Source organism: Mesocricetus auratus, unplaced genomic scaffold (assembly GCF_017639785.1).
Source record: "Mesocricetus auratus isolate SY011 unplaced genomic scaffold, BCM_Maur_2.0 Super-Scaffold_100006, whole genome shotgun sequence".
NCBI classification, from domain to species: domain Eukaryota; kingdom Metazoa; phylum Chordata; class Mammalia; order Rodentia; family Cricetidae; genus Mesocricetus; species Mesocricetus auratus.
The window spans coordinates 82,615,363-82,629,325 of NW_024429190.1; the positions used below are offsets into that span (position 1 = coordinate 82,615,363).

Genomic DNA, 13,963 nt, shown 5'->3' on the forward strand with positions numbered 1-13,963 from the left:
ACAGCAAGTGTGTTCTGCCATTCCCTGCATGTGTGACACTTCTGATTCTAGAGGTTCCTTATGGTGGCCAGGGCATCGGGAAGAAGATTATCATTGTTCCGAGAAAGGAAACAGTTTCCAGAAAGGAAGACTGACCAGGATCTCACATCTCATAGTGTTAGCTCTCATAGGTAGGATTTTTGTGTTGCTGAACCTGTGAGCCCTTTGTGGTTGGCCATTGACTCCTTCCTGTGTTGCTCCATTCACCACTTCTTACACACCCCCTTTTACAGGGTACAAGAGAGTCCTCCAGGAGACAGAATTCCTGCTTTGCAGAGAGACTCACAGCTTAGTAGAGGAGGTGAATAAGTACATAAAGATTACCTCAAACCAGTGACCTATATGAACTGGCCTGTTCTTTCAATTTTTGTGTTATTTGGAAATAACATCTAACTCAATCCCCAACTGACTGTCTCATTTACATGAACTAGGAACCCCAGCTACACTGTTGTCACCTTCCTTTGTGGGGACACCATGCTGGACAAAGCCAACCTTGTGGTTCCTTTGTCATGGCCACTATTGGCCAGGTGACCATGGTCTGCAGTCACTTCTCTTCCGGCCTGACTCCCTGATGTGTTTGTCCTGCGGAACACCAGCCATGATAAAGGGGGACCGTGAGCTCTGTAAAAATCTTGCCCATGACTGGGGTACAGTGAGAGCCAAGAAGGACTTCTTAGAGAGGATACTTCAGCTGTTACTATGCAGGAAAAAAGTAGAAGATAATTGCTCAGACATAGGTGGCCATATAGATGCACCAATTCCTAGGGCATTCGGTATGGCCATAGGTTTGCCCCTCAAGTGACCTCCCCTGTTCTCAAGCAAAGGTACTTTCTTGGCCTTTCATAGGCCTTATCTGAGGCCTGCATGTACAAAACCTGTATTCAGCCCCAGCTGCTCAGTATCCTCTTGTTCTAAGAAAATATGAATCAAAGGGTAGAAAAACCAAAGCGTCAACGTCATTTTTGATGGCTCTGTGTGCACTTACCTTTATCTTTTCTGCAAACAGACCATTCTTGGGTGTTTGTGTGTTCTTGTTTCCTTCTAAAGTTAATTACTTCTTGTGCAACTTCTACCTAGAACTTCTCTCTCTGGCTGTATCTCAAGAGTTTTAACCATTAGGAGTAATTTTTACCATTCAGCTCTCCACAGCCTGAAAATGCATCAAACGTGTGGGGAGAGCTAAGACACATTTCATGGTGCCAAAATAAGACTTGCCTTGGAGGTTTGGGATTCTGATATCTCAGTGGTGTTTAACTGTCTTGCCCTACGAAGATGAAAGGAATGGGGGTGGGGGCATTTTAAGGTCCCCAGGTGTCCAGAAGGTGGGCACCTTCTCCCCACCCCCTTTTCCCTCCCAACTGTTCAGGGAAAGCTGAGTCACGTGGCAGCTAATGCCTCTGATCCCAGGCAACTTTTTGCTCAATAACTGTTTCCCAAATGGCTACTCAGGGCCCTTTCAGAATTCATGAGAGCTGTCAGTTGTTATAGTAACCGGCCCCCTGCTGTGGAGTTGGCCCTGAGCTGCCAGTCGAAGCTCTTGGAACAGGCTAACACACAGTCATTAGACAAAAGCGGGAGAGAAGCGAGGCTAAAGGTTGCCATTTAAACATGTTCCTTGTTACTTCAAAGACAGCACAGGTTGTGCTGGCTGATACAGTTTTAAACCGAGCTCACTTTCTGAAAGCTCAGGTGTTTGTCCTAGACTGGTGAGCCGTGTTCTTCAGAATTCACTGCCTTCCCTCCCAGGGTTGCTACTTGGGCTCGCTCAGGTTACCCCGTGGTTGTTGGGGATATTAGTTACTGGCTTGCTTCTCACTAAAGTGTTGTCAGTTTAATCATGGGAGCCTCAAGAGTCTGCGATTGTGCGTGAGGAAAAACTGCGGAGATAGCCGGCTCTGCTCCAAAATTCCCGAAAGAGTAAATCTGGCAGAATTCAGAGCGGGGCTAAGGGTTGAGAAAAAGTCTAAATATTTTAGGAAGCTGCAACTTTCAAGTTTTTCTGAAAATGTATAAAAAATACAAAACACTGCAACAAACTCATGGTTTCTTCAGATTAGTGTTCGCAGCCACACAACAGACTCCTGATGTTTGGAGGACAGTCATTGTAGTGGCACAAGTTTCAACGGAGGGAGACGGGAAGTTCAGCACTGCACAGTCCCTCCCCCTTTCAACCTCATCACCAAGTTCTACTTTCTCTAAAGGTTGGCTCCCCTGATAAGCACTTTTATCTAACAGTCAGTCTAGTAATGACCAAAATGACTTAAAGCTCATAGGAAAGGAGAGGAAAACCATTAACACTAAAAAGCTAGAGGTGCTGGTTCCTGGAAGGCACAGCTGCTTGTGTCTGAGAAAGTGAAGCCTGTCTTTACATATCTGTATGGGAGTCAGCAGGGCCCCTGTAGAAGAGAAGGTCGTGTGTGTATTAGGGTTTGTCTTTCCTGTTCTGTGAACGGAACTTAGAATAAGAGTCATTTCAGTGTGAAATGCTATAGCCCAGGTGGCTTGGGCCATCCCACTACAATCAGCCCCCTGAAAGTGTTTACATTTGTCAGGAAGAGCATCCTTAGCATAGGCAGCCTGGTGTCAGATGCTGAGGTATTTAAATGTTCAAGAGGACTCTTGCCAAGTACTGGCCCTGTCTGCTGAGGTACCTTCTGTGTAAAAGTGTTTATCCAAAAGGGACATGGATACATGGGTAAAGGCAAAACTCTGGATCTGTCTGATGCAGAGAAACGGGTGGTGGAAGGCAGGCCACACTGGGCACTGCAGACCCTGCAAGTTATGGGACTCCTGATCTGTCTGTTTGCTTGGACGGTGTGCCAGCAGAGGTGAAGGGCAGACATCTGAATGAGGTCATGATTGTGACTCCCTGACCTCTGTCACCACTGGATTAATGCCACCTTCTGATATGGAGATTATCACTTTGGAGATCAACCCCACCTGTGTTTCTTCCTCAGCATCAGACTCAGCTGATACAGGCCATTTTTGCATACACACCCTGTTGGAAATGTGTAAATGACACTTGATGGAGGGGTGTCTGTGAGCGTGGAGGGAGGGCGTCTCTGTGTGGAACTCTGGGTGGCCAATTGAAATACTGTCTTCTACACATGTTCTCTTTTGTTTTTTGTCCATTTAGAGGGTGTAACAAAATAAAGTCCAAGGGCTTTCCCAGACGTTCCCGTGAAGTGCCTTCTTCTGGGGAGAGAGGAGAGAAGGGGAGCAGGTGAGGGCGGCCCAGCTTAATAAAGGGGGGGTCTCAGCGGCCGGGACTGGCTTGCGGAACTTTCGTTTTGTTGCTCTGGGGATGAAAGTCTCCTAGTCAGAAAATGCTTACGTTTACCCCCCCCCCCACCCAGTAACCCTGTAAAGGCCAGCTGAGCCTTGGTGTGGCCGCTGTCTCTTACAGCTCCAGCTTGTGCTTGCTTTGCTTTTTCAGCGGGCTGGGCCGTGTTTTCTGTTCCTCTTGGTAATACTGTGGGCGCACTAGTTTGCGTGTCTGTATGTATGTTGCATCCATTTTCTTTAAAAAAAAATCAGCTGTTGCATGTTCAGAGCTTTTGATTTTTTTTTCCAAAAGAGCGTAATGCATGTTTAGAGCTTTGTTTTTTCTTTCAAGAAAGCATAATCCTTATAATGACAAATGTCTTAATTTATAAACAAAGGGTTAAAACTGGGAAAGAGAAAATGAACAGGTGTGGATATAACATGCTTTTCCATAAAAAAGCAAATGTGCACGAATTCTTATGAAAAGTACTGACCTGAAGAGTTAAACAATTAGAAATTGTAAATATAGTCTTAATTACTGCACTTGAGCCTCTTGATAATATTTGTATTGCTTATCTTACATAAACTGTTCAATATTAATATTCTTTTAATACTAAATTAAGTCAAGTAATCAACTTATGTTGCAAGTAGTACATTTGTTCTTTCAGGAAATCAATTTGTAAAATTTACATCTAACCTTATACATGGAATGGCTTGTCTCGATTGGCTGTTGTATATCAGATTACTGAGATGAAATTTCTGCTATATTCCCAGGATAATCAAACAGAGTTGTAATATAACACAGGAGGAATTTTGACAGGCTAGTGAGAAAGCTGGCCCATCTTTATCTGTATAATTTCTACCCTATGCACGACACACTAACACTGATCATGTGATTAATTCTATGATTATTTTTAATGTTTTGAAGTTTCCAATTTCTAGCACAGTTTCAAACCTCCCAATAGCTTTTTTAAAAAATGGGATCAGAAGCTTCTTTCATAGCTTTCAATTCAGAGAGCTTATCTTAAGAGAGGGGTCCATGGATATCACATGAACAACTGTTATACCAAGTTCAGGATGACTTTTTTCCCATGGACATCACTTGAAAAATTTTACACCCAGTCTGTGATGATGTTTCTTCCACAGACTTCACTTGAACAATTTTTAAGTCCAGTCTGTGATGATGTTTCTTCTATGGACCTCATTTGAACAATCTTTAAACCAATTCCACAATGCTATTTCTTCCATGGACATCACTTGAACAATTTTTATACCCAGCCCATTTTGACACTTCTTCCATGGACATACTTAAATAATTTTTATACCCAGCCTGTAAGATGCTTTTTTCATGGACATCACTTGAACAATTGTTATGCCCAGTCCATGGTGACGTGTCTTACTGTAGTATTTTAAAGAACCAGCATGTCTCAGAGCAACACAAAGGTAAATGCCTGTCCAGCTTCCAGGGCTCTCCAACAGGATACTCAACCCACGTTTGTGCTTGGCCCTTAGTATGGGAGTAGACTTGATACAGACACGCTGTGCTTCACACAGGAGATTCCTCATGCCTGCAGTTTGTTACAAGGAATATGGTAACTTTGCTTAAGACTGAGGGAAATATAAGTCATTTCCACCTAAGTCCATGCTAGAAATCATCATGAGGAACGGCAAGTACTTATTGGCTTTTCCTAACTGAGTTGTGCAGTATAAAATAAATTTTCTGCAGTGTGGCTACAAACACAGACCTTGACTCAGAGACATGTGGATTGTATTTTTAGCTCTACTACTTCCTGGCTCTATGACCAAGGATCTCTTTGAGACTCAGTTTCCTCATGTAGAAAATGGGTCTATTGAAAACTCATCCTCTTAGGGTGGCTATGAAGATTAAATTAGGCAACATATATGGAATGCTTTGTTAAGGCTCTGAGGAGGTAAGAGTGACTTGGCCAGGCAGTCCTGCTGAAGTGGATGAGTTGGGTGGAGCCTCCATTCTAGGCAGCTAGGATCTTAAGCAGGTCCTTTCTCTCCTGCTTTATGTTGTATTCAGTACTCCACAAGGAAGGGCAGGGCCTGATAGAACTCTGTCCTCAGGGGGCTCCCTTATTTTCTCTAAGGGGTTCCTCTGCCTATATGATTCCTCCGAAGCCTACAGTTACCCACTGCCCTGTGTGTTCTGTATGTTTAAGGCCAGCAACCCACACACTCCTCCATTGCTTCACATTGTGCCCACTCACCTTAGCTACCAACCCAGCTCCATACTGTTTAGTTTTCTGCTGGATAGGCTGCCACCCCTCCAAGGCTTCCGTTGGAGGCGGGAATGCATCAGACAAGCACTCCACCAGCCTCCATGTCTCCCATCTTTGTTTCTTTCTCTTATTTCTTCCCATGGCCTGCACTCATCCAAAATTCGAGCGGGCACTAGGGGGGAAGAAAAGCCTCTAGAGATCCTGAAAGAGCAGCCCTGCACAGAGCCGCAGGAGCTGGGTATAAACCTGATGTGACATCAACCTTCTACCCTTGCTTTCTACAATGCGTCTGTTAGCTGTCCCTCTGTGGACAGGAGAAAGGGCCATGCCTCTGAGGTCCCAAATCAAGAAAGGTGTGAGCTAAGGATAAATGTATAAAAAACAGGCTCAAGTTTTCAAAAAGTTGATTTAAATTTTGAATAAGTGGTATTTGGCATCATTCAAGACAATAAAGTTTAAAAGCATATAAACATTCACAGTTCCATCTACCCACCCTCCTACTCCTTACCTCCTCTCAAATAGGTGCTCATCTTTGCTAATTTATACAGTAGTCAAGACTTTTATTAGTCTAAGCAAATAGGGCATCTCTCTACCTGTTTTACGTAGTAAAGTACTCCATGTTTTGCCCACATGCTTAGTTAGCTTTGTTTGAAATAACAGTTTTCTCTAGGCATCTATACCTCCCTATTTGGGGGAGGGTGCTTTTAAAATAGAGCAGCCATGATTTATTTAAGCAGTCCTCTAAGGCTGTCAGTTTTGTGACAACCCAATACTATGCTGAATAGCTTTGTTAATGTCATTTTGCACATGGATGAATACAGCTGCAGGATAAATTCAGGGAAGCAGTGGCATCACAGAGTGCATGTGTGGTGCTTTGGCTAGAGCTCCACACTGACTCTGCCTCTGACCTGAGGGATTTCTGTTAGCAGTGTGTCTGGATCTGCCCCTCCAGTGCTGGGCACTGTGCACCTTCTGTTAACTCCGAGGAGATGTAGAAATAGTGTCAGTGTACTCCCAGTGTGTTGCCCTTTTATATTGGAAAGGAGATTGTTTTTCCGTTCTCTAAACTATTTCTTTAAAACAATGGTTCTCAAACTTTTTGATGCTGCAGCCCTTTAATATAGTTCCTCATGTTGTGGTGACTCCACCATAAAATTATTTTTGTTGTTACATCATAACTGTGATTTTGCTACTCTTATGAATTAATTGTAATGTAAATATCTGATATGCCTGATATCTGATATGCATCCCCTCTGAAAGGGCCATCTGATCCTGAAGAGGTCATGACCCACAAGTTGAGAGCCACAGCTTTAGAAAGTCCATTCTAAGTCATTTGTTCCAAAGTTCTTATATGGCTGTTTAACAACAACAACAACAACAACAAAAAAGAAAATCAGTTCTTGATCACTGGTAATATCACCTGGATGACAGTGGGGTATCTTTTGGCAGGGGCTACTCTCAAGTTTTACAAGTACTGCTACAATGGCCAGTTTAAAAAAAAAAAAAGCACATGGCATCTGCTTAGATCCTGAAATATAAAGGCTATTAAGAATATTACAGCAAGCCAGACATGGCACTGCAGCCTTTACTCCCAGGAGGCAGAGGCAGGTGGATCTCTGTGAGTCCAAGGCCATCCTGGTCTACAGAGTGAATTCCAAGGCTACCCTCCAAACCATGGTGAGTACCTGTAGCCTTATTCTAGGTGCTCAGAGCATTCAGATAAGGAGAAAAGGTTCAACAGCTTTCTCAAAGACCCTAACGGCAGGCCTTTCCCAGGTCTCCACTGAGCACTGAAGACGAACTTCAAGGGCTTATTTGTTGGAACTGGCTGAAATACTGAAAACATGTCTTGGGAAGTGACCTCCACTGTCCTGTTTCCTGGAAAGTGCCCTGCAGCCATCCCCAGGGATCTGTTAGGATTTCTTGGGAAATAATGTTGAGCAAGAAAGAGTATTCTGTCAAGGCCACTTTCTTGTCTGTAGTTTGTTCATTTTCTCCCATTTCTTACAGAAATTCACTACAGGCAGCCTTACTCATCCAATAACATTCTTCCTGCGGAAATCAAACTTTTGTTGTTGTTGTTGTCCCTTTCACCTATAGCAAGGATGAGTTAGGGCGTCGTTGCTACTCATATGAAGTCTCCACGATCCAGGAACACTTTCTCCTCTCTATTCCCTTTCCTGCCTGTTCACCTTCTGGGTGGTCTTGTTCTCTGTTGTCTCCTCCTTCCCTCCCCCTCCCATTCCACACCCCGTTTGTCCAGAGCATGACAAAGGTGTGCCCAGCAACCCTGATGTGAAAAATGCCACTTTATTATCCCCCAGAGCGCACTCTGATTTGTGAGATTTCTGTGTCCCTTTTCATGGCTTGGAAAATGTGCCAACCAGAAGCATATTTTGGTTTCTGAATCTTTCATGCTGGAAGAGCCCTTCCGGAGACTACACTGTGTAAACTTAGCTGCACAAACTGGATCACTTAACAGGCAGTGAGGAAAACTCAACAGCAAGTGGGTTGTTGTGTATGAAAAAAAATCTCAACTTAGAATTACATTGGGCCACCTTCCAAGCAAGACCGGGAGTAGCTTCAGCAGACGCTCGTGAGGGAAAGCCCAGTGATGTGCACAGCCTTTTCCCTTCTATTGTTGTTTGTCACTTCTGTTTCTGGAAACATTTTGTCCTAATAAATCAATCAGAGGTTTTTTGTTTGTTTGTTTGTTTTTAGCACTGCTGTCAGTCTCCTTCACTGGCCTGTTAGTGTTTGCATCTTTCCATTAATAAATGGCTCTTATATAAAGTTCACTACAGCACACCCATTTACAAAAGTAAATATTAATGGGATTTCTGTTCTTGACAACATGAAAATAAATGAGATTATTATGGGGTATGCCACTGTAAATTCAAATGAGCGCAGTCTATGAATCGCTTAAGACAGCATAATTAATATTCAGTAGTGGCTCAACCAACTGACCACTATAGTCTGCAATTAGAATTTTACCTCCACCCTGCAGACACACTCTTTCACACTGTGATGTGATAGGGTTACAAAACTGTTGAACTTAATTTGAAGATAGTGACTTGATTTCTAGTCTGTGCATGTCAACGTTTGTTTAGTTTGTAATTCTGAGTTCTAACATAAGTCTAAAAACCTTGTGAGATTGTCCCTCCAGTCCACAGCCCCGCACCCACAGCACTGGAAACTGAGAATGGAAACAAGCTTGTCCAAAGGATGGACGTGCTGAGCCAAATGTCTGGAGATCTCAGAAGCCCAGCATGCCATGGAAGAGGCCTTTTTGATAGACAGCAGTGCCAAGTGCCGCTGTAGACATTTCTAGACTGTGTGTCAGCCCTTTGTTTCAGAAAAGTGTTGGTTGCCTACTTATTCACAAATTCTTGCCAGGCAAGCAGAGTGGGATGGGAGGAAGAAAATTGTTCACCCCCATCAGGGGTTGTCTAAACAACTACCTGGAAGAAGCAGAAGCAGCAGGATGGGAAGGCACTGTGCAGACATGCAGGCCTCCTGGGTGCTCTTCCTTAAGAATATGTCAGATTTCTGGAAGGAAATAGGGAAGGGTGTTAAAAATCTAGTTTCCCTGCTCATCTTTGTAGTTTGCTATATGTTGTTGGCAGAGCAAGACTCTTTAACTGGATTATGCTATTGGAGCAGCTGTTTGTGTGTGTGTCGTTAGTCATGAGGGCCAATTAAAAACAGCAGAACCCGCCATGTGCTGGTGTGTGTGCGCTTCGGCGGGAGCTCTAGGACTTAGCTGACAGCTGATGCAGGTCAGTGTCTGCTGTATCCTGATTACAGATAGCTTCTGCTGTCACAACACTAGAATGCTTGAGTCTTGAGAAAAATCTCTCTCCTCAAAACAGGTCCCTTATTTGAAAGAGTAGAAAGTTATTTTAGAAACATTAACTGAAGAACAAAATTTAACGACACTTAAGGCTCAAGTGTCCTCTGGACTTTTAAAAAGATGGATACATATGTGCACACTTGTATAACAACAACAAAAAGAAATTGGACATCCCACAGTTCTGGACCACAGTGGTGAGAGGTGGACTTGAGACCTATGGAGCTCTAAGCAGAATCCACAGAGACTAGAGAAACTGCTGGAGAAAAATACCCCATATCACTCTTTTGACTTCTAATTAAGCCTTTCTTAGAAATCTATCCAAAGTGTACAAGTCTATGTTAGCTTTCTCAAAGAAAATGGCTTAATGCAGAAGAATGTGGAAAATTGTTCCCATCTGGCTACCTAGAACTTCTGTGAAAGTAGGTATAGATTGATACATTGGCCAACCTTGGTCTAGCGTCTGATGCATGTGGAGACATGCTTATCTTCAAGGTGAATATTTAAGTTGGAGACTGGTTCACTGTGTCAGGATACTTACTATGGGAGAGAGACACTAGAATCAAGACCAACTGAAGAAGCAACAGATACACATCTCCCGTTTCATCTCATACCCACTGAGTTGAACTGAGAAAATACCCCGTGTACATGGGGTGGTTTGCCTCCTGCTACCACCTGACAGTGTTGAGTCTCAGTCTACTTATTTATTGATGGTGTTGGGTCATAGGAAGCCATGTCACCCTGTGATTTCCAGATTCTTCAAGTAACCAGACACTTGGAACTGAACATAACAGACTACTGCACAGTACTTATTTAGGTAAATACCACAGACTCCAATTCCTTCACAGACACTAAACTGAATATTGCTACCAGACAGGCATAGGAAGTCACAAGGGTGATTTAAAAATTAGTCTTAGTAAGGACAAACTGAGAAATGTCTTCTCTGTAATTTAGCCCCTCCCCAAAGAGACTTTTATTTAGTGTCTATAGAAGAGCATTTTGCCACCCTATCTAGAATGCCATTCTATTCCTTTTGTTTGTTTTTGAGTCAGGGTCTCAGTATGTGGCTGTCCTGGAACTCACTGTGTAGACCACGTTGGCCTTGAACTCACAGAGATCACCTCTCTCTGCCTCCCAAGTGTGCACCACCACACTCAACTGCCACCCTATTTCTGACACTTAGATTCTAACAGAATGGAAGCGAGGACCTTGACATTCTTACTCAAGTACAACTTTCCTTTTTGCACTTAATACAGTCGTGTTAACACCCTTGAAGTCATGATGAGTATTTCTCATGCCATATGGGATCCTGTAAATTCTCATATAACTTTTATAGATACTTTTATGGTACTGTCCACCTTCTGTTCAAGGATTTTTTTTATTTCCAGTGACATCTTAGGGAGAACACCAGAGAGTCACTGGAACTACTGTCCCTTTGTCATAAGAAGTTCTTAACTAGGAACAGTGCAAACCAGCTTCCTCAGTGAAAGGATGTGTCTATTCTAGGCCTTCTTAGGTGGTTGTCACCAGGTATGGGCTTCATCCTGCATGGATTACTTAAATAAGATCTGGACTTCAGTAAATTACCACTGTTGACTGACAAGTTGCTGTAATAGTGATAGAACAGGCAGGTATAGAGAGAAACAGGTAGTCAGTCCATGTTCAGGAACGCTCAAAACTCCAAAGAATCTCTCCAAATTAGAAACTATCAGAAAAATATACACAGCTAGTATAGAATCGGGAAGGCAGAAGATAATTAATTTGGATTATCAATACACCAATGATGTCAATTCAATGAGAATACTGTTGCCTGACCCTAGCTCCTTAAGAGAGGGGTGAACACCCTGCGGGATGGGAAGTGAAAGAAAAATGTATGGTAGTGATCAACTAGGTTATAATGTGTAACTAAAGTTACAAATACATTTCTTCTTTATTCTAAACATGACCTACTTTGTTTTTCCATTTTTATAATAATGCTTGCATAAACATTCATGGTAAAGCAATTTTGGAAATGGCTTTTCACTATCATAGAAATCTGTTTGTTCAAGAAGGAATTGTTAGGCTATGTTAGTTGAAAGAGAATTGAAACTACAAAGAAAATTGAAATTGCATACTCAGTGACATACTTGAGAACACTTTTAGAAATTCTGTCTCCATTCCCTTGGGCTCAAATTCAGAGGCAACCCTGCTTCTCTGATCAAATCCAAGGGAGAAGTTTGGAGGAATTGAAACTTGTGGGTATTTGTCCCTTTGCTTTTTTTTTTTCATGCCTTACTAACCATCAAGATAAAACCTTTTTGTGGGATTTTTCAGAAATGAACAAATTAAAATACAATACCATGCAATATCCTTTTGCCTTATTGGAAAGTTAGAACCAAAGTGTAAGATTTGTACACAAGAAAAGACCACCACATTTGGGGAGTGCCGTGAAGCAGCAGCCTGGCCCCAGGATAGACTCTCAGTAAGGTGTTATTAAAGCAGTAATTCTAACAATGCAGTGATGGTTAGGCGAACACTGGCAATGAGGATGTATCTCTGTTTGTCAGAAGGATGTATGTTTATGATAGGATTGTAGTTTGTTATTAATATATAAATCAGGGCTAGAGAGGTAACTCAGTGGTAGAGCACTTATCATGTGTGAAGCTCTAGGTTCAGTGTCCAACTCAACAAAATGGTGTGTGTGTGTGTGTGTGTGTGTGTGTGTGTGTGTGTGTGTGTTACACACACATCCATCTACTTGAGTTTTGGAGTGGGCTAACCACAGTAGCCCTTGGTTAATCTTCTTGCTACCTTCTTGATGTTCTATGATCTGTCTCATACAGCAACCCTAATGAGCCTGTTCAAAGAGATAGCTAAAAGTGTGTTACAGCATAGGTTGGCATCGATGGCTTTGCGTGGCTCTTAGCCTCCAACAAAAGCCAACACAGGCCTCCTGGGTTTTGGGGCTGTGGTCCTCTTGCCCAGTCTCTGGCTTGCTTCTCGGTTGCCTTGGGGTTCCAACGCCTGTGAGGTTTGCTCTGTCCTGAGATACTTCCTGTAGCTGCTAGGTGTGCCTAGAATGCTCTCCCCCTCCCACTGTGAGCCTGTCCTTCACTTGTAGGTTTCAATTCAAATCCCTTCTTTCACCATCATCAGTTAATCACTGCCCTCCCTGTTGAGGAGTGTTTCCCCATAGCTGCTCACATTTGTGGTTTCCTTTCTTACAAAAAAACTTACGTGGTGAGAAGGCAGAATCCTTGTCTGTCTTGTTTTTCCTGCTCCCAAAATGATTGCAAATGACCAAAGATGACTAAGTACGCAAACGAGCAAGGGTATGGAAGGATAGCCCCCAAAATGTTAGTAGCCCTTAGAGGACGGAGGAGGATTTAAGGTGATTTGAATTGATTTTCCTCTTTGGTTCATTTGTATTCACTCATCGGTCCAAAAGGATCATCTGTTCCTGTGTAGTTCTTCCTAAATGACTCCAGTGCTTAGCTAGGCAAGGAGCTGGTTTTGAGGATTCCGGCCAGTTGCAGACTGTGTAATCTATCTGCACATGTGATGCTGTGACTGGGCCCTGAGCTAACTCCTGCCATGTGCCTTAAGACTTGGGTTTAAAGGGAGAAGACTTCCCCAGGTTCTGTAGTGATTTGTCCACCCACATCACTGTGTGGGAAAAAGCATATGATAAGCAACTAGGCACAGATGTGCACAGCTGTATCTCCCAGGCTCCTGACCCCGACCCCACTTGCCAGCTTTGCCCTGGTAATCACAGAGTGAGTTTGCTCCAGGGAAAATCCATTATAAAAGCAGCACATGGGGCACTGGAGTGAGATTTGCTTCAGTGCACTGCTTTTTCCCCAAAGAGAATGTGCAGCTGTTAGTTCTGCATTTAACAGTAAGATTGGCTGGATTGTCTGCCTGTTTCCAGAAAATAATTATAATAATAAAATAACAATCGACACCATGGTCTGTACCTTCTTAGGTCGTCTGTAACAGTAACAGAATCCCGTGTGCTAACCACTTCAGTCTTAGAAATAATAGGCATAGTACTTTGTCGTCTTAAAACATAAATGGTTTTGGAGACTTGTCTCGCAGTGGTAGCTTAAGCTGGTCTTGAACTCAAGAACTCTTTACCTCCACCCCTGGGGTGCTGGGATTACACATTTGCTAATATTCCCAGTCCAGAAGTTATTAGGTAGTTATTATTTTTGTTGTTGCTGTTCATTTGTTGTTCTGTATTTTAAAGCTGAGCTGGAGCAGTGTGTGACATTTATCTGAGTGACTTTGAGAACTTGTCCAGGCTGCTGAGTAACCAAACAAAAGCAGAATTCCCATAGCTATGGCCCTAAACAAGCAAGGCTCCTATTCATTTGTGGTATCCCTGACCCATGCTTCAGCTTCAGGATTTCATTTCTGGAAATCATCCACACACAGGAGATGATAAAGGGGAAGAAGAAAGCCAACGATAAATAATTGACAACTAATTTAAAAACAGAAAGTAATTGGTATTTCAGATATGGTGGTCTTATTTTTCATGTTGACTTGGCACCATATGTTTAGGACCAGAGTCCCACAATTATAC

At 42.9% G+C, this 13,963-nt stretch overlaps 1 protein-coding gene across 4 annotated transcripts in view; it reads left to right on the top strand.

The window, feature by feature from the left end:
* The window catches only part of Ptprg (protein tyrosine phosphatase receptor type G), a 664,886-nt gene that overhangs the window by 603,402 nt on the left and 47,521 nt on the right, over positions 1-13,963 (top strand). For 2 of the 4 annotated variants that reach the window (XM_021230841.2, XM_005076387.3), the window contains exon 14: positions 3,176-3,262. The exons of the other annotated variants lie outside the window; for them this stretch is intronic. In XM_021230841.2, the coding sequence (XP_021086500.1) occupies positions 3,176-3,262 (87 nt within the window). The remainder of the gene's footprint in view (positions 1-3,175; positions 3,263-13,963) is intronic. 4 annotated transcript variants of the gene reach the window in all.